Source organism: Alosa alosa, chromosome 18 (assembly GCF_017589495.1).
Source record: "Alosa alosa isolate M-15738 ecotype Scorff River chromosome 18, AALO_Geno_1.1, whole genome shotgun sequence".
In the NCBI taxonomy this organism is placed as follows: Eukaryota; Metazoa; Chordata; class Actinopteri; order Clupeiformes; family Clupeidae; genus Alosa; species Alosa alosa.
In genome coordinates, this window is record NC_063206.1 from 15,065,939 (window position 1) to 15,087,437 (window position 21,499).

The 21,499-nt window shown below is 40.8% G+C and overlaps 1 protein-coding gene across 3 annotated transcripts; it reads right to left on the bottom strand.

Annotated features, from left to right (window-relative positions):
• Positions 1 to 1,398: 1,398 nt before the first annotated feature.
• Positions 1,399 to 20,153, bottom strand: LOC125311601 ((Lyso)-N-acylphosphatidylethanolamine lipase-like). 3 transcript variants are annotated; one of them, XM_048269819.1, is made up of 8 exons: positions 20,015 to 20,153; positions 9,655 to 9,731; positions 9,253 to 9,345; positions 8,633 to 8,921; positions 4,560 to 4,678; positions 3,725 to 3,833; positions 3,158 to 3,344; positions 1,399 to 1,554 (listed from the first exon to the last, which is right to left on the bottom strand). In XM_048269819.1, exons 2-8 carry the CDS (start codon positions 9,692 to 9,694, stop codon positions 1,465 to 1,467), a joined length of 927 nt encoding a protein of 308 aa, XP_048125776.1. In that variant the 5' UTR covers positions 9,695 to 9,731; positions 20,015 to 20,153; the 3' UTR covers positions 1,399 to 1,464. The 3 variants fall into 3 exon arrangements, with proteins under 3 accessions (XP_048125776.1, XP_048125774.1, XP_048125773.1); XM_048269817.1 differs by lacking the exon at positions 20,015 to 20,153 and adding an exon at positions 19,512 to 19,599 and having other exon boundaries at positions 9,262 to 9,345; XM_048269816.1 differs by lacking the exon at positions 20,015 to 20,153 and adding an exon at positions 19,512 to 19,599.
• Between the last annotated feature and the right edge of the window lie 1,346 nt (positions 20,154 to 21,499).

Consider the following 21,499-nt stretch of genomic DNA (forward strand, 5'->3'; position numbering starts at 1 on the left):
TTGGATTTTACATAACCACTGGCTCATTATTCTCATTATGCACATGATCAAAACTTTTCCACACCTCAGACTTTTCTTTCTTTGCCGGTGCAACTAAAACGCCAGTCACAAGAGGCCAGCCTCTGTTTCACCTCCTAAGCATCTATTTCTGCATCTTTCTCGCAGCTAACCGAAACGCATCACCTGACCGCTCATTTAGCCTACCGCGCAAGCCCGAGCCCGCGTGAAATGATAGAAATGAAGCTCTACAGTGAAGTGCCAGATTTGACAAGAAAACTGCCGAGACCTTGGTCGTTCCAAAGTGTATGGCGTCTCCGGCGATGGGAAGCTGCTAACACCCGATTGCGCAATATAAACATTCTCCGCCTTCTCCTTCTAATCGATATTAAACAAAATATTTTCAAAATGAAGAAATGAATTAGGCCTAGGGTTTAGGCTATTCCAACCGCAGAGAGGAGGGCGTCCATTTCACTCAACATTGGCAAAGTGTCCCAAAATACTTAGAATCAATAGGTGTTGGAAACGCTGACTAATGCGCATTTTATTTATGCGCATTACCACGGATGCACATCACTAATTCGCATAAGTTGGATGGAAACACGCTAAGTGAGAGTTGGCATAGTTGAGCAGATAGCAGTTGATACAGGTGCAAATCAGTTTAATTGGCTCTTTGAGGGGGCCTAGTTGAGCAGCTGGCAGTTGATACAGGTGCAAATCAGTTTAATTGGCCCTTTACGATGTCATAATGCTAATGCAAAGTCTATGGGGGAAACTAAGCTTGTTTTTTGTTAATATCTCAAAAAGTAACGTTTTAAAAAATGAAAAATACATTGCTCAAGTGTCCTTTTCAAGACACTACAAAGTTTGAACAAAGTTTCTACATTAAACGGTTGAAGCTGAATTAGACACAGACATTTTGGTAAGAAAAATAACTAGAAATGCAATTCCAAGGAATTACCAGTGCATGTAAATGCAAAAAATATCATGTATAGTTAAAACAGATAATGCAAAGATGGTTACTAACGTGTTACTAGAATAGACATGGTGTTTGCTTAGTTTAATGAAAGTTGATAGTGTAAAAGTAGACAGTTTAAAAGTTTAATGCAGATAGTTTAAAAGTTGTTGATAGACGGATAATTTAATGAATGTTGATAAACACATAGTTTAATGAATATTGACAGACATATAGTTTAACGAATTATGATAGATAGTTTATTGGATGTTGATACACATAGTTTAATGAATGTTGATAGTTTAAAAGTAGATTGTTTAAAAGTTGAATGTGAATAGTTTAAAAGTTGTTGATAGATTGATAGTTGTATATTGAGTAATGTATGTTATGTATGTAATATCTTATCTTAAGTATAAAGTTTACAAAAGCAAAGAAAGGACCCAGCACACCCAAAATACATTTATTAGCCAGTCAGAGAGCAGGAACCAAATCACAGCACACACACTTCAGATTCAGTCTACAGTATCACAGATCCTTTGCACTTCTCTATTGAAGAGATCATACTGGTCAGCATAGAAGTGATGAGAGCCATTGGGTATCACCTGTGGAGATGAAAGAGATGAACGATTTGTGAGATGAAATCATTTGTGAGATGACAGTTACGCACATACTGTACACGTGCACACACAGACATGCACGCAGTCAGACAGACAGACAGACAGACAGTCATATTTTTTATATGTACCAGAAATGCACCAGACACACACACACACACACACACACACACACACACACACACACTGACCCATGTCTCCAATTTCAGTTCAGTCTGGTGCATTTCTGGTGGCATATAGTTTAACAATTATGATAGACAGATAGTATATGTACCAGAAATGCACCAGACACACACACACACACACACACACACACACACACACTGACCCATGTCTCCTATTTCAGTTCAGTCTGGTGCATTTCTGGTACATATAAAAAAAGAACACTGCATGTGTCTGTCTGTCTGACTGTCTGTCTGTCTGTCTGCGTGCATGTCTGTGTGTGCACGTGTACAGTATGTGCGTAACTGTCATCTCACAAATGATTTCATCTCACAAATAGCCTAAAAATCCTCCATTAGACAGATTGAGATTGAGAATACCCTAGAGCTAGCCTGGGTTTTCCCATGCTGCCTTACGCACGCAATTTTATTCACGCTGCTAGGCAGCCTGGATATATGGACTTTGTTTTCACCTCAACGAAGGAACCAATCACAGAACGGAGGGAGGGCAGCAAGACGATGACGACACACCAAAGCCGTTATGAGCTACGTACAGACGCATTTGATAGACATTCGTAGCGCCCAATAAACGGCTCTGGGCAGTCGTAAACCACGTTTCAAATACGAGAAAATGAATGCCTAGTTCCCAGACCCCATCTCAATGAGATGAGGTCTGACGTTAGCCAGGCTACCCTAGAGCTTTAAAGTCTCTACATTCTGCAGGGAAAAGTCAACCAGGCACAGACTAGTGGTAACATTCCCTCATCACAAGCATCTTTACAGACACATCTATTCTTGATACTGGAAGGAACTTGGCAGTTACCCTTTCCATGATGCTCCAATTAATTCATCGCCCTCATTTCTATTTTAGCTCTAAATGATTTCTGTGCTTGCTCATATAGCTCAGTCGCTTTGGTGCATTTCTCAGATTAGAATTTCAATTCTCAAAACTACTTGATCAACCTCCACTTCATCTAGTCCCCAGGTGCATATCATGAGACTTCTACGGTACATATAAAAAAGAACACTGCATATTTTCTCCAGAAGGATGTCTCCATGTTTTTACTTTCCTGTAAAGTACTGCTGTACAGTAAAGCAGTCTGGTCTCTCTTTCTGGTATGGCAATGAATGACATGGGCAGTATAGCAAAAGTATACAGGAAATATGGATCCTGTCTGGTCTCCAATTGATCTCCAACTGATACAATGTGTAACTTTCTACTGTTGAGATATGACATAGAAAATGTTTATATACAATGACAAATCCACTTTGTGGTGCCATTTATATGAATGGTTTCGAGAAATCCACTTACTGTTGTGCAAACATTCATTAATCATTTGGGAAACGTATCAGAGTGAACAAGATAAACGATATAATTCGCTATGCCATGCTCTGCTTTACTACCCTGTTTCCCTCCCACGCTCACTCACCATTAGCTGCGTGTGGCTCTGGCCCCTGATCTGGTCCACAGTGTCCCTGTATGAGTTGGGCAACCAGGAGCGTCCTCCTAACAGCATGTTGAGGGGCATCGAGGGCCGGAGCAGGTGCACACGCTGAATCATGGGTCTCTGGGCCCAGGCCACAGTCTGGTTCATGGCCCTGAAGCCCACCTCCCCACTGGGACAGAGAGGGATATGAATGAAGGACAGAGTAGAGAGAAAGAGAGAGAGAGAGAGAGAGAGAGAGAGAGAGAAAAGAAAGAAAGAAAAACAGGAAGGGAGGGAGAGAGAAAGAGGGGTGGAGAAAGCACCCAGGGAAAGGATGGGGAAGAAAGGCATGGAGTGTGATGGTGTGACCATGTAAGTAAGTGGTAGAGAGAGGGAGGGAGGGAGAGAGAGAGAGAGAGAGAGAGATTGTTTACGCCAATTCTAGATTCTAGTAGTCATTACTTTTTAACACATCAAAGTTTGATTGTGCAACATGTATTTAACACACTGAAGTATTGAAGGTATACAACTTTAACAATTAAATTCTGTAAGAAAATTATACAAAAATACCTTGGTTGCTGGGCATTACAGTGATAGACGTAATTAGTAACAGTATCGTCATCAAAAAGATCCTTAAATGCCCGCTTTAGGCCACGACGAAACGATACCAAAGCTGGTCCTACATATAGAAATACAAAGACAGTGAAATAATGAGAAGATAAACAGCACAAGAGAAACACGTACAAGTATACAGAATACATCTAACATTTGTCTAGTTCCTGCCTAGTCTCCCACTGTGTCATTTTCATTTGAACAAGTGCAAATCAGAGATGCAAATGTCACACAGGTCAAAATGAGCAGGGATTCACGCGCAAGGGAGGAAGTCACATAGACAGATTTACATCCCACCTGCACAGACAATGTATTTCACCTTTGTACATAAAGCACCTCGTTAATATGGTACACACCCTAATTGATTATTTACTAGGTGGGTGAGTCAATAAAACCAATGACAATGATTTCAGTGTGCCTCATGCCAAGTTGGACATAATAATAGAAGTCAAAAGAAAAAGAGAACATAGAGGTGAGAATGAAAGTGTAAACTACAGCATCTTTGAGACACACCTGAGCTCATTGTTGTGTTACTGTCAGCATGCAACAGATAATGTAAATGATAGTGAAACTTCAATTCAGGCATTCCAAACCATGGCAAAGTTGATGGTTGCTTCAGAACACCTTTTTAAGGATCAGATTGGGTTACACTTGTTCAGTCCATTAATCCATGGCTCTCCCCCTCTCTTGCTCAACATCTCTTTCTCCCTATTTCACGCACACACACACACACACACACACACACACACACACATACACACACACACACACACACACACACACACACACTCACCCAAAGGTCCTGCTCCTCTGATGATACCCAGTAGATTGAAGTGACTGAACAATGAGGTAATGGGCCGGAACCACGGCTTGGGGAAACCCCACGGGTCTACCAGGATGAGGTGGGCCACTCTGTGGAAGGGACACCACTTTAAACATGGCACTACTGAATTAACACCATTAAAGGGGAATTCTGTCATTTTACAAACTAAGCCCTATTGCTAGATATGTTTAGGTAGTTTCATTAGGGACAAAAACAACGAGCATCTGTTTAGTATTAAGATAGCTAGTGAGGGGGCATATGGGCATACCTCCACAGGGATCATGTTGGCTGGCGCTTATTGACATGTTGAGCCTTGATGATAACCAGCTGCTCCCTTATGAAAGCATTGCCGATATTAGGGGGCTAGCTAGTCTAAAACGGAACTGCTTTACAATGGGTTTTTGTAATTAAAGTTATTTTACTTAGCAGACGCTTTTGTCCAAAGCGCCTCACTGTCTCACTGACTGAATGCAAATAAAGATGTTTCCATTGATTAATTAAAAAGGGTATGAATAATTTTGGACATGCCATTTTTCATAAAAATTAAAAAAAAAAGATAAAAACGTTTTTTTTTTTTTTATTCCATGTTTCTACCACATTGTCTTACAACCTTTTGGCAATGTATTTTTCAGTCAGAACAAACATATTGGTCAAGAGAAAATCAACATTGCATCAATATTTGCCAGGGGTATGAATAATTTTGTTCTTAACTGTATATGTAAGTCACTTTGGTTAAGAAGTGTCTGCTAAATGTAATGTAATGCAAAATAGTAATAATGAAACAAAATAATGAATTAATGAATTAAGTGTAAACTGAACAGATAAGTCTTTAGGACATCTCTTGAAAGATCCAAAACTAACACTAGGCAACTTATTCCACCAACTAGGAACCACTGAGGAAAAGAGTCTTAAATTTGATCTCCTAATGTTTATGGATGGTTGATGAACTGCTTAATGATATGAAAAACTGGATGGCAAGGAACTACAACTAAATGAAAATAAAACTGAAATAACCATATCTGGGCCTCCTAGCTCAGTTTCAGACCTAGGTAATGCACTTGCACCCCTGTCTACAAATGTTCTCAGTTTAGTTAAAAGTTGTGGGGTGGACAGGTGGACAAGGTTTAAATTAATCTTGGTTTAGGCCTAATCAAGGATTTGTAGATCTAGGTTTAAATTAAATTCAAGCTATGTTGCACCACTTCATTTTAAGCATGGGTTAACAAATCCACGATTAAAACCTTAACCTGTGATTAAAATATTGACAGGTGGGTTGCGTTTTAACCTGCACCAAACTTTAAACCTAGTTTAAAGATAATCACTGCCATGTTTAATTGAATCCCAACGGAAATTTAAATGATTTCAGTTGAGCAACAGGATTGAAGTTAATCCAGGTTTTTCTTCAATCCATCTAAACTAGGTTTAAAGTTTGTAATATGGAATCCCTATCCTTGTTGGTCAGGGAAATTTAAATCTGAGTTTAAAAAATGGCAGTTCCACCCGAGGAAGAACAAAACACAACCATGCTTTGATGTGTCTAGTTTATGAAATGGATTGTTGTATAAAATTTGTTAATGCACAGGTTTTTTATGGTGAACATTTAAACCAAGAAATAATACATTCATCAAAGGATGGTTTAAAAAAAAAAAAATGTAAACCTGATTATCTTTGGAAACTGAAAAGGTTAAAACAAAATACAATATGTTTGGGTGTAATTTACAAATACCTTTTATCAGGGTTGATTGAAATAAGGACACATACAGTATAATGCTGGTAAATGTGTACATTTAAAGAGAAACTATGAAGTATTGAGAAACTATGAAGTATTGGCAATTTCCTCACTGTTTTCTCGTTTTTTGCATCTTTTTCGCTGGCTCTGTCATGACGAATGTCTGAGAAACTCCATTGCTACCTTGTTCTAGCCGGTGCCTGGCGTACATGTGTATTTAAATGCAGTAAAGCAATTTGTTACACTTGTTATACTTCCTGACACTGAGGTCGGCCCAAAGTGCAAGGGGGGAAGCGAGACGGCCACCATTCAACCTGAAAAAAAAATTATAACCATTCCAATGACTCCGAAACTGTTAATTGAAGGTAAATTAAGCTAAAAAATGATTTAATGTGCGCACTGGGCTATTCTATGGAATTACAAATGATACAAGTTATTATTTTATGCATTGTCACCAGAGCCCTGGAGAGAGATATCTGTAAGGCTCTGGTATTAGTTCAGTATTAGTTCAGTCTGTCATCAGTGAAGTTGACTGCTAACACCCTCACAAAAAAGACAGGGGCATCTTAAAGAAGAAAAAGGTAAGATCTCTTTTTTCCAACGTTACATATTAGGCCTACACTTTTAATTCAAATGGATTCCAAATACCATCCAAAAAAACTAGTTGTGCAGTAAAATAATTTTATACAACAATACATTTCATAAACTAAACATATCAAAGATATAAAAAATATGGTTGTGTTTTGTTCTACCTTGGGTGGAGGTATTTCAAAAATTGATATGAGGCCTTTTGGGGGCTTTGTTTCCTGTACATAAATAGGCCATTCAGGGCTCTACACTAACATTTTTTTTTCAGGAGCACTTGTGCACCCATTAAAAAATTTAGGAGCACAGACAAAAATTTGGGCGCACAGTCAGTTCTGTACTTAACTTACACATAATCTAACATTATACTGCAGCTAACAGTTAAAACATGCCAGTGCACCAATTGCGAATATTAAGAATGACTGACAACATTTAGGCTACAGGAAACAGGATTTTAAAGATCAGTGCCTACTTTATTTTCAGTCTGTTCTATTATCCTACATTTTGTTAATGTAAAATAATATTATAGCATATTTGCATTTAGCCTGTATATCAAGTATCCTGCCAAATGTAGGCTAATTTATTTATTTGTGAATCCATCTATAGCTAAATCAAATATGCCCATGGTGACCTATCTGACTGCATACTGCCTAATACTACTACTAAAACAGTACATTTTCTCTTCCACAAAACCCAACATAGGCTAATCAAGGATATATGTTTTATACTTTTAGTTTTTATTTGAAATATCTGCATTGATGGGGAAAGTAGGCAAACGTTCGTTTTGCACTTCAGCTTGTCCCCGGTGTAAACAAACAAGCATGCGTGGAAGCCTGGAGTTGTAGCGTTCTACCTTTGAATAAAATGGGAGTATTACGGGAGGCTACTTTTGTGCCGGTTCGCTACAGCTATATTTTGCATATTGCAGCCAATACGTCAACTGGGCTAAAAGGCATGTTAGGTTACCTTTCCTTCTCTCACTGCATTCTCAGAATCTAATCCTGTTCCTCCTATATCCAATGAATTCGGTGGATAGAAGAACTAATTTCTTCAATCTTTGCATCTTGGCTGGCTAGTCTAACTTTCCGCTTTTTCTGCGCGCTCTTGGATTTGATAGATGCGACTACTAGCGAGTCACAACGCGTAACTGCTAACGTTGATGGGAGGTGTAGTTTTTATGCTGAATTCGCGACGTGATTCTATGGTTTGCACCAGTAATGTTTCTCGATGTTGAGGTGTATTTTGTAGACAAACATTGACATGGTTAGAAGTCATTCGCACCAGTGCGCCTAAATATTTTTTTGCACTCGCACGGCATCCTTTTTACTCACATGTGCAGGGTATGTAGAGCCCTGCAATTAGGCCCTGGACTAATAGGGTATTCTATTTGTCCATTCTATTGGCTCCATTCTACAATATCCCTACCATGAGCTTAAACCACATATACACCAGATTTCAAAAACTGAATTTATCTTAGGGGGTTATTAACTTCATGAGCTAAAAAAAGTGATTTCGCTACCACCCCTGCACTGCTATCGTGATTTTTGTAGTACTAGGGGCGAATACCTTGCCAGAAATCACTATGAGACTTTGTCCGCCCAGATGATACCGATGGCCCAAATTTGGGGCCCTGGCTAATAGACTATATATGGTGTTAGATATTTCAACGTATCCTCCTAGACTGTTAAGAAAGCCTTCATGTGATTAAGGCTTTGTGTTTGACCCTCACCTGTCGGGGTAGCGTATGGCGTATGAGGTGACCAGGTAGCCCCCCAGACTGTGCCCGAGCAGGATCATGAGTTCCACGCCCATCGCCTGCCTCCACTGCTCAATGGAGGTCACCCATTGGTCCTCAGCCTGCTTGGCATCCATGGGGAAGTCTGGGCGCGAGCTGCGACCAAATCCCAGCAGGTCGAAAGCGTGGACAGTCCGCGAGCAGCTCAACGGGTCCAGGTTACGGATCCACAGGCCCATACCACCACCGAAGCCATGCACCATCACCAGAGGGATTTTGGAGGCTGGAAGAGAAAGTGAGAGAGCGAGAGAGTGAGAGAGAGAGTGAGAGAGAGAGAGTGAGAGAGAGAGAGAGAGAGAGAGAGAGTGAGAGAGAGAGAGAAAGAGTGTGTGAGAAAGAGGATCACAAGTGATGTTAGATTATATACCAGACAACAGGTTAAGGAAAGGCCAGCAATTAAGAATATTACGCTATTGAGACAACAACACATTTTTTGTGGCTGGGTTTTAGTAGATGGGATTCGTCATTACCCTCCACAAAATGGGACAGTCAAGGAGATCAAAGAAACAAATGAGGTCAGATAAGAATCAGAGAGAGAGAGAGAATTGGCTCACCTTGCTCACCTTGATGGGCGGTGATAGTGAGGGTCCTTATTTGGTTGTTGTCAGGGAGGGTCACAAAGCGGGAAGAAGAGGCATTATGCAAGCCTTAACAAGAGGAAAATGAACATTATTACATCATTTAAGTTGGAACCACAGAGGTACCAAGTCATCATTTAATTCTACATATCACTCAGTCAGTATTTTGAGTTGCTTGCTACACAGCAGCTACCCTGCTGCTACACAGACAAATGGCACTTCTTTTTAACAGCAGTGATGAGACATAGCCAAGAGGTTTTAGAGAAACTTTGTGTTATGTCTCCCACATATTTCTTGGCTGTGAGACAGCATTGTGCTGAAATTAATCTCTCACAAGACACTGAGCTATGGAAGTGGCCGCAAAAGAGAGAACCTCACGGGCAAGGATTCTGGACTCAGCAGTCTCCAGAAGGGCCATGGACGTTGGCCTCCAGGCCCAGTTCTCGTTGGCATCCCTTAAAAAAAACAGTGAACAGGATGAGACCTATGGTGCAGTAGTGTTGACCATTGATAGCAAACACAAAAGGGGTTTGGAGTGCTGGTTATCACATATGTCAGCAAATATCTTTCATTCTAACATGCACAACAAACTTCATTCTCAGTGTATAACTAATCATCACAGGCTGGCAAAGGTTAACCACCATTAAAAGACCACACCAGTTTGTTGACTGCCCAACTAGGAAAAACAGGACAATAGACCTCATGTATGCAAACGTGAGGGATGCTTACAGTGCCACCCCCCTTCTCCCACTGGGGAAGTCGGACCATAACATTCATCTTCAGCCAATGTACAAGCCAAAAGTTCAGAGGCTACCAGTTGCCACGCGCACCTTCAGGAAGTGGACACCAGAAGCGGATGAGGCTCTGAGAGACTGCTTTGAGTCCACTGACTGGAGTGTGCTACTGAATGGAGAGGACTTAGAGGAGGTCACACATTGCACTACTGACTATCTGAAGTTCTGTATGGACATTGTTGTTCCCACAAGGACTGTACGCTGCTATCCAAATAACAAGCCTTGGATAACCAGTAATGTCAAGACCCTTCTCAATAGGAAAAAGATGGCGTTTAAAGAGGGGGACATGGCAGAGCTGAGGCGAGTACAGGGGGAAGTCAAGAATAAGTTGAAAGAGGCTAAGGAGGACTACAGAAGGAAGATGGAACAGAAGTTGCAAGAAAACAACATGAAAGAGGTGTGGGACTGTATGAAGTCCATCACTGGCCTTAAGAAGAGCAGCAGCTCTGTGGAAGGACACCTGGACAGGGCGAACCAGCTGAACCACTTTTACAACAGGTTCGATTGCCCTGCACCAGCTCCAGGTACTGCTCTTGTTTGCGTGCCCGCCCTACCCCCACCTCCCAGTCTCCCAGTCTCTCCAGCTCTGCATCCCGGGGACATCCAATGATCTGAGCCCCCATCACCCCACGCCCTGCCCCCGCCTGATGCCTCCTTGCCTGTGCCTGTTGAGGTGTCCAAGACTCTGACAGCCTTGACAGGGACATCAAGGAGGTGGTCATCATGCAGGCCTGTCGCTCTAACATCACGTGATGAAGACAATGGAGCGACTGGTCTTAGGTGTGCTCAGACCCCAGGTACGCCATGCACTAGACCCATTACAGTTTGCATACCAGGAGAAAGTGGGCGTGGACGATGCCATCACTTATCTTCTACACAGGACACATTCTCACCTAGACAAGGGGAAAAGTGCTGTAAGAATCATGTTCTTTGATTTCTCAAGTGTTTTTAACACCATCCAACCCCTCAGACTGGGAGACAAGCTCTTGCAGATGGGTCACCTGGTAACCTGGATTACAGATTACCTGACCGAGCGATCACAGTTCGTCAGACTGAAGAACTGTCTCTGACACTGTGATCAGCAGCACCGGAGCGCCACAGGGAACTGTGCTCTCTCCAGTCCTGTTCACCCTGTACACATCTGACTTTTGCTACAACACCGAGTCATGCCACCTGCAGAAGTTTTCTGACGATACTGCAATTGTGGGGTGTATCAGGGACGAGCAAGAGGAGGAGTACAGGAACCTGGTGGAGGACTTTGTGCAGTGGTGCAAACTCAATGACCTTCATCTCAACACTTCAAAGACAAAGAGATGGTGGTGGATTTCCGCAGGTCTAATACCCGCTCTGCTACCAGTCTCCATTGATGGGGTCAATGTGGAGGTGGTAAGCACCTACAAGTATCTGGGTCTCCACCTGGACAATAAACTGGACTGGTGAGCCAACACCGACACACTCTATAAGAAAGAGCAGAGCAGGCTGTACTTCCTGAGGAGGCTGCGGTCCTTCAATATGTGCAGCAAGCTCCTCAGGATGTTCTACCAGTCTGTTGTTGCCAGCGTCCTCTTTTATGCAGTGGTATGCTGGGGAGTGACGTGTTGCCAGAACACCAACCGTATGGACCCCAGAGCGATAGCACCAAATCAATACGTCTTACAAGGCGAAAACGCAGAAAGGCTAGATTCAGCGCTAGCTATCAAGGTAATCTCTCTGATCTAGAAAATATGATTAGACAAATTAGGAAAGAAACTGACCAGGAATTGAATCGTAATGTTAAACCAATGACCTTGCAACCTACTCTTGAATTAAGTTCACCTGAAAGCGTGGAAGTGAATGAATGTATTGAAGCAGATGTTGAACAATGTGCAGGATTACTAAACCAGATCACCCTGACCTCAGAAATAGTTGATGATTATTGAATGTGAATAAAAGAATGGAAAATGAACCATAACTGCAAACAATGACCTCATAATAAATAGTAAAGTGCGATGAATGAAATGTATCATTACAAGTATTTTAGTAGCCTGACCTTGTAAAGTCTAGGGAATTATGCATGTAAAGAATTGTATGTCTCAAACTGTGAAATGGGTAAAGTGCCTTAAACTGTTTAAATGAATGTATTCAGATTGCATTGTGTGAAGAGATAATGCCATAAGTGTTTGTAACCTGTAAGAATGTAACCGATCTCTCTTGATGACTGCAAAAGTGTATGTTGCTAAATGTAATGTGTCACATGGTTATAATTGCCATTGAATGTAAACTGTTTGTGTAACCTCTGGAAACTATCTGTAAATCTGAATGTAATGTATCATCTCCGAAATGTAACCCGGAGAAGTATGTTAATGCATATCATCTTTAATTGTTGGTCAAGATCAGTGACTTCTAGAATGTATTAGCTATCGTGAGAATTTTCCCAGCTAACGTGAGAATATTCCCAGCCATCGTGGGAACTTCTAGAAGGTTCTAAACTGTCGTGGGAAAATAGGATTGATTTGTCTCAGGAATGTGTGGGGGAGGTTAAGTCCACCTAGTATAAATAGGGGTCGAACCAAATGATCGGGGCTGCTTCTTCTTTTTTCCTTCCTTCAACTCGTTGGGTTTTTGCTTTATGATGTCGCGTGCGGTTGTTAGAATTCGTCCTCCGAAATTCGTTGAGAAGCAAAGTGTTGGACGTCGCGGCCAGGCTGAGTCGCTGGACCTAAAACTCCGTGGAACCTGTTGCAGATATCAGACCTGCTACTCCCACAGAGAGTGACTGCAGAAGACAATCAGCTGACTTTTTCCCCTTTTTTCTCCATTTGTGGATTTACCATTTTTATTGTAATCTCTTCTCCATGTGTGGATTTACTATTTTCCTATTTTGTGGATTTACTCTTTTTATATTTTCTACAACATTGTAACCTGCAAGTGGATATTACGCCACATTCTGTTAACATCCCCAAAGTGCTGAAAAGTAAAGAACTCATTTAACCTTGGCATCCAATTCTTCAAGCAATATTTGTCTTTTCTTGGTTTTTCTACGAATTCCAGCAGGAGGGTAAGATAACTGGTTTCTTCTGTGGTTATTCATCTGCTCTGTCTAAGACTTGGGTTAGTTGGACTTGAGTACTGCTGGACGGTAACAAAATCTCCATCCTTATAAAACCTGAGCAAGAAGTAGCCTATAACCTGTGTCTCTAGATAAATTCTAGGGTCAAACATCTTCGCACGTTCGATACCTAGCCGTAGTCGCTCCTTATTTCATAAACATCTCAATAAATCCACCACGGAAGCCTGATCAACTTCCAAGGGGGATATTTAAAATAGGAGTAATAGGTTATCCAAGGCACAAGAGAGGGAAAGGCGTCGACTTAAGCTCGACAGTAGGTCCCTGCTATCTACAATAACCTCAAGGGGGTATCGTGGGTCTTAACTGCCTAGGCCTGGGGTTACGTCTGAGAAACGGCTGACGTTGACTAGGTTCTGGGGGTTACCTGCAGGGGGCAACACAGGAGGAAGCACAAAGAAGAAGGATGCTGGGCGACTTGACAGGCTGGTAAGGAAAGCTGGCTCTGTAGTAGGAGCTGAACTGGAGTGAATCACTTCAATATCTGACAAAAGGACCCTGAACAAACTGATCAACATCTTGGACAATGAATGTCATCCACTCTACAGCAATATTAAAAAGCAAAAGAGCTTGATCAGCTGGAGACTTTGCTCACTGCCATGCACAAGTGAAAGGCTGAGGAAGTAATTTGTCCCCAGGGCCATTGAACTATTCAATGCTTCACTAAAGGGAAGAGGAGAGATAGACTTCTCTGCATAGTCTGTCTGCCTCTCCACCCTCTCCATGTTTGAGTACTGACTGCCCACTACTGCTTTACTACTGTTGTACTACTGTCCACAGCCTAATGTTTTTACTACTGTTTTACTGCTACACTGTTTTTTATGCTATATTAGCACACATGACCAATGGCTTCTGCTACAATACTGAATTACCTCAACCTATTCTTGCACTGACATAGTTTTTTATATTACCTTGTCTACATTATACTTTACTCTCTTATTTGTCCACATTATTTATGCTGGTCTCTAGACCTTATTCTTGCACTGTTGCACTTTTGGACTACTGTTGGACTACTTTTTGGACCTTCACCATGACACTCACTCTCTTGAACACCTCACCATGCACACAGAACTACAGGCCAGTCCCGGCCCTGTCACTGCAAGCATCTCATGCTTGATCATTGATTTTATTTAATTGATATAGTATATTAGTATTTAGTTTTTCTTATCTTCTACTGTCTCTATTGTACAGTGGAGTTTGGTTATATGTTTATACTTATACTTACCATTTCTGCTGTAAGTGCTTGTTGTGTGTGATGTCTGTATGCTACTGAGACCTTGAATTTCCCCTTGGGGATCAATAAAGTATCTATCAACCATCATATCAAATATCATTCCAGCCATACAGTTAACAGTTTCTGTGTCTGAATAACGGTAGCCTACCTTTGATGACACAAAAGGATGTTTGATTTACAGAAATACAATAACTAAGTAGGCTAGTCCAAATTATTTCCTGCACTTACCCTAAATCAAATTTTGGGAGGCATTCTATTTAGCCGGGCCTCGGTAACCACCGGGGGTATGGTCGATTCAGACAAATAAAGGCCCGCCCCCAAATAAAAGCTAGGGTAATAATTGCCTACCAGTAGGGCTATCAGTCCACGAGCACTAGAAGACATTGTGATACACTCAATGAGATAAAAGAGCTCTTTTTAATATTGCATATTGTTGGTTGGTTTAATACTGTTGCCAAAAGTTTTCAAATGTTTTATTAAAGAAAAAAATGCAAATATACAAATGAAGATAAGACAAATGTGAAACAGTACGGCACAACTATACAAAACAAAGTTACAAGGTGCACAAAACAGAGGAAAAAGGGAAATAAATGAAAAGAAGGAAAGGAAAAATCAATTATCTATAGGGGAAATTAACAAGCACTTTATTGTCATGTTTAAGCAATGTTATAGCTTTTTTATTATCCAATCTTTTAAAATGTCAAGAAAAGACTAAAATTCAGCACAAAATTGCTGTACATTTGGGGTGGCTAATGCAATTTTTTGCTTGTGTATGTGAAACCTCAAAATAACAAGATTACAAATGAATTCTAAGATTGTGTACTATGAAAATAAGGAAGACACTAAGACATCTTTCAAAGAAAGTTGAAGATCAGGGTATTTTCCAGAAAACAAGTGGCTCACAATGCCTGCCCATAACTTAGTTATTGGACTGTAAAACAAATGTGTCAAAGTTTCGCTATGACCTTTACAAAATGTACATACATCTACAGTATCACAATATTTAGAAATAAGAAAATGTACTGGATAAATTATGTGCAAGATTTTAAAGTGCACTTCTTTAACATATGCAGTACTTAAAAGGAGTTAACCAGGATTTATGCCAGTTAATGGGCCCAATAATCACACCCCAGAAGAACTTCCCTCTAGGAGAGATTTTATTTCTTTCCTAAAGCATAACTCAAATATGTTTGTTACTGCACTTCTTGTCTGTAATTGGAACACCATTTAGTGAAACTGTAGGGAGTGCAATATTAATTGCATTATAACAAAGATGAATTTTAAGAAACTGTAACAACCCAGAAGGGATAGCCTTACCAACTTAAATTGCTTGAAAGGTAGAGGGAAACAATGTCGAGCCATAAATTGTTCATAAGACAACACATCCCCTTTGCCATCTAACAAGTCCACAACACAATTGATACCCTTTTCATACCAGTTCTGAAGAAAGATTTGTTCTTGCTGATGATCTTGAGAAAGGCACAGTGTGGGGAGAAATTGTGCAGGTAGCAAATTTTCCAAGATAGCAGTGCATGTTGGTGAAATTTGGACAACTTAATTGGAAGTTTGGGTATCGAGTAATCACATTGCAGCAGGAAATGTGTACCACCAACCATGCGACATTATGCAGAATATAGTTCCAAATAGTGAGAGGATTACACAAAAGTCTCTTAATCCAGTTCACTTTAAAAGTTATAATTCAGATCAATAAAGTCCACTGCCTCAAGTCCACTCTATCCTTTACAATTAGTGGTAATCCCTTTTTTGAGTTTAGGGACCGTTCATTATTTATAAACGGGGTCCCCGGAGGGATTTTGAGCGCTTCAATCAAAAGTTGCATGACCCTCCCCTGCCTGCAAGAAAATTATCGACGACCCTCCAGCATCCTTTTCAAAATAGACATAACCCTCCCCAGCCTATTGACGATACATTCCACCCACGCTATAAAGCGCTATAACAATACATCGATTAAAGATGTCGTTCTAAACTCACCCTCTGCTTTCTAATCTTACACATCACACTTCACCAAGATGGTGGCCATTTCAGTAGATTTACTCACTAACATTGTTGTGGAAACACATAAGCATGGAAACTAAATGCACACTTCCTGCAACTGCATTAGCCTACTTGAAATAAGTTACTCCTCTAAGTATTCACATGAAATAAAACAATAAAACATTGAGACCATTCAACAAAGCACACTGGGTAATAACATTACATTACATTACATTACATTACATTTGGCTGACGCTTTTTAACCAAAGCGACTAACAACATGGTAAACAGTAAGTTTTAGAACAATTCTCACAATTTTAGGACAGTTTAAAAGAACATTAGAGTACAGTAAGAATAAGTGCGTCGGTGAGTGCTGTTTTTAACAGTTACTTGTCAGTTTAAAACGGCTGGTGAGTGCTAGGATCAGTAAGACTTGTTGTAAGTGTTGCTATGAGAGTAGATGTTCTCTAAAGAGCTGGGTCTTCAGGAGTTTTTTGAAAGTGGAAAAGGATGTCCCTGCCCTTGTAGGAAGTGTGTTCCACCAACGAGGAACAACAGATGAGAAAATAACAAATTCAACACATGAACTTGTTGCTATGGACTCATCTCTAGGCTTCCTCAGTCATTGTAAAGTTGCCGAAGCTGAACATTATCCAAAACTCAATTTCTCAGACGAGCGTCAATTTGGGAGCTTACTACACTCCTTCCTTCTCAATTGACTTGAAAAGGCCGTTTGCACAATTTCACAAATAATCACAGAGACCGAAAAATACCTAACATGCCAACTTTTTCTGGGTTTAGGCCTATCATTTTAACTTTTCCCCGCTGTCTTGCCGTTTTAATATTTTCCCGTAGAATATCCCATATTACTGTAATACTCTCATAACATTAGTCCTGCATTCTGTCCTGTCTCTGTGTTGTCCTGTTGTTACCCCTTGCCCTTCCAGAGAAACAGATTTATTCAAATCATCGTTTTGCTTGCTTGAATGCGAACTCAGAGTGATGTTAACCTACAGGCCTATTTAAGTTAACGACGTGGTTGTCGTGAGAGCACGATTCATTGGCTTGCAGTGTTCGCCATAGGCTATGTCTAATGGCGCACCTGCCAGGCTAAGAGCCAAAGAAATCCCCCTGTATATTCACTCCAAGTTGGTCTACCATAAATTACCAACTCTACACTGTAGACCATAAACTGGCTATTTATATGACCAATGTATTTGTTAAACTTTATGAAGCAGAATTACGCACTGCTACTTGGAACGTAACACATTTTTGTTGGCAGGAGAGAGAATGACAGCGATTAACAAATTGCACTTGTTGCTGGTTACCAATAAATAGGGCCTACTATATATTTTTTTGCAAACAACAAAAACAGAAAGGATGGAGACAGCAAAGCTAGAGATGGGCAGGAACAAGGTCAATTGGTAGAAATGCTTGTCAAAACGTTAGGAGCTGGATGTGTGGATGAATGAAGCACATGCTTTATAAGCATGCACATTGTTTAAAGCTAGGCTAGGCTACACGGTAAACTACAAGCAAACCAAAGTTAAATTTAGCTTTTTTTAGGGCTGGATAAAGTTGACCAAATGGATATAGGCTGTTAGGCGTGAATAAAGTAGGCTACTTTGTTGCTCCAACCCTTCCAACGTTAATGGGGACGGATGTTGACATTTTTCAGATTTTTGCGGAGAAACCCGGAAATCTCACTTATTTTCATTGTTCAATGTTGACAGAGCAATGGAACGAAAGAGAACGTTATATGGCGACAGAAAACAATCAAACAAGCCACTTTCATTTTTTGCTGTTTTCATTAATACAAAAGATGGGTGACCCCCCCCCCTCATAGACAAAAAAAAGTTAGGTGACCCTCCCCTCAACAAAGAATAAAACGACATGACCCTCCCCTATTTTCCTCCGGTGACCCCGTTTATAAATAACGAAGGGTCCCTTAGCCATTCTGTTCTTCCAGATGAAATTAAAGAATAGCTTATTTATCTCTTTACAAACAGAATCATTGACAAAAATACAGAGAGAGTGATTAACAAAATGTGATAACCCTTCCTAGTCCACACATTCATAAAATAGTGCCATCCTGCTCTGTGGACTAACCTATAGCAATAAAAGAAAGCAAGTAATAGAAACACTGGTTTCAGTGTTAGGTCATTGTCACTTGTAGACCTATCCGACTTCCCTGAATCACTCTTTAGTGGGACGACACAGAAGTTGGCCTTTTTAAAGTCAGTCAGCAGCAGCTGAAACGTGCATAACAGCAGCCAAGTCAAACTATTGTAACGCCGATGAGGAGTTAGGAGACGCGGAGGTTGAGATATCGTTCCAAAACTCCGGTAATTTATTTTCTGAAGGATGTACAGGCTAAGGCACGGGCAGCAGGAGGTGTCCACTACGAAAAAACAAACTGATCACTAATAAATCACGGTCTCAATCACTCGTCATTCACACTCATCGGCCAACAACACAACGCAACACAACCCACTCGCAAGTAATCCACTTCTACTCTGACTAAACATACTAGACGTCTTAGAACCCCCTATTCTATTCCCTCCCCTTATCAATCGCTAACCTATCTGATTCTGAACCCCTAAATATTCCCCCCCGGACACCTCCCTCCAATCAAAACACATCAGAACACATTTTGACACATTCTATAACACAGGAGGTAGAGGGAGACACAAACTCTCTCTCGCGCGCGCGCACACACACACACACACACACACACACACACACGCGCGCGCACACACCGGAAAAAACAGAAGACACGGGAAAGTCCAACACGTCCAGCAAATAGCCTAGCCTCGGTGCTACACTATACTGGATTTACATGAGGGTAGCCTAGCAATTCTTCGGCAAAAACAAAAGAAAGACAAAAGTCCTAGAAGCACTGAGAGTAGGCTACCTGAGTCGTGCCTCACCTTCAAAGTTTTTCATATGCAGGAGTAGGCTACTGTAATGACTTGAGAGACACAAGCATAACATCAAATGAATCCACCAGTCACACACACACCTACCTACACAACCTAGACGTGTATCGGCTGAACAATTTCAAAATTTGTATTAGGTCACAGTTTTGATAAACTAGCCTACTTACTCAAATTCGGTCTCGTCTTGCATAGCAGCGTTCAATTACCCTGGAAATCCAGAGTTCTCGCGAGAGCACAATTTGAATTGTGCCCGCAAGATACTCTGGCCACGAGCAATGATCCAAATTTCTCGAGCGAGAGGGACCAATCAAATCGGTGTAGGCGGGACAAAGGCGAGCTACACTGATGACTGACACTGATGAATTGTTGTGATTGGTCGTGTGTGACAATGAATTGTTGTGACTGCGTGCAGTGAGAGTTTCAAATGCATGCTTGGTGCCGCCCCTCGAATTGGGCCATTTACATTACTCGTGGCCAGACCCTTAATCTGAAAGATTCCAGGGTCTGGTTTACCAGGCTAGCGTTCAATAGAAATGTGGTATAACATAATACTACGCCAAGCAACAATGAAGCTATTTCAACATTTCCCTAAAGGCCTATAAGATTCCATGACGGCAGTTTTAAATGTAGGGTGTAGGTAGGCTACGGTAGCCATTTAAACATGCTTTACCTGTTAGGCAGCAACGCAGGGGCGTGCACAGGGCAGGGTTAAAGTCTCCATTTAAGTCCATTAAAGTCTCCATTTAATCCATTAAAGTGCCCCAGCGGGTGTGGTATGCCAAACTTTAAACGTGTGTCAATATAGGGACCTGGCACTGCAGCATTCACTGTGTTGTCTGGAAATACATATTTTTATATATTATAATTATATATTATATTGTAACAAACTGCACAGTTTGTCTTAGAATGGTTTTCTTGGTTACGCATCAAAACACACGAACGTCATTACACAGGCAAAACAAAGGAGGTCAATTAAACAAGCACGATACACAAACAGGGTAGTCACATACAATACACGGGGTAAACACATGAGGTACAACATAAAGAAAGACTATACCAGGTAACACATACATGACAAGGTAAACGCAATTACTCTAAAACCAACATCAACATTACACACACACACATACACTGCACAGCATTATGGGAGCACAGTCATCAACAGCTAGGCTCAGATCATTACAATATATTATAATATATATATTATTATATATTATATAATTATTATTATATATTAGAAGGTTAAGAGCAGTGTTTGGGGGTACAGCTATTTCGACTTGTGACTTCACTCTCAATTTTATATAGGCTTACACACATGATTTCACACTTGTGGTTCACAGTCAATTTTCCTTCGAAATATAGGTCATATGACCGTGGCTGGTTGGCCAACAAGTTAAAAGAAACTAATCATACTAGCAAGCACAATGCACCCTACTACACGTTGTGGGAAGGGTTGAATTCAGGTGGGGGTAAACACTGTTTCAAGGTGCGCCCTGTGCGTAAAATTGCGCGCCACAGTCAAAATATATTTTTTGCTATAGCAGTGCAATGCAAACATGGAAATGCATACAGACCAATAGCGCAGAAATGGCAAAAATAGGACTTAAATTTAAGACCCAGAATTGTTTACAGATGGGCTCAAGGGCGCGGGAAGGGGGTGCTGAGGGTGCTGCAGCACCCCCTGCTGGCAGGAGATAGATTTTTAAAATGTGTTATATATATTTTTAAATAATTACTAATTCGCTGTCTGACATTATTTATATTTGTGTATGTGAAAGGATGAGTCAAATAGTAAAAAAGGGTTATGGATTGGTTGGAATATAGGCTACTAAAAATTAACAGTTATAGAGATCAACGTGAACGTCAGTCAGTTACTGTAAGAACCGTAGCGTGGTTTCAGCTATGTGTGATAGCCAGAGAATGTCTAATCCGTAAACGGGCTCTGGTGATAGCGATCAAGTGTGTAGGCCTACGATTGATATAGGCCTACATATTCTATGTTATTTACACGTTCAAAAAAGCATGGATAAACTGAAAGAAACTTTAATTGTGTTGTACAGTTTTGCAAAATTAATAAATTATAGCTAGTGAAATCATTTCACTAGTCGCTAAGATAGAAATTATTAGGACACATTCTTGCTGTGGAGACGACACA

What these genes read in the sequence shown, in the direction of transcription:
- LOC125311601 (XM_048269816.1), bottom strand. Translation starts at nt 19,534, where the DNA reads ATGCAAGACGAGACCGAATTTGA. An exon ending in CAAGACGAGACCGAATTTGA is followed by an intron (nt 9,732 to 19,511) that starts GTAAGTAGGCTA and finishes GTTTTTTTTAAG; the next exon opens with GGATGCCAACGAGAACTGGG. An exon ending in CAGAGGAGCAGGACCTTTGG is followed by an intron (nt 3,834 to 4,559) that starts GTGAGTGTGTGT and finishes TTCTATATGTAG; the next exon opens with GACCAGCTTTGGTATCGTTT.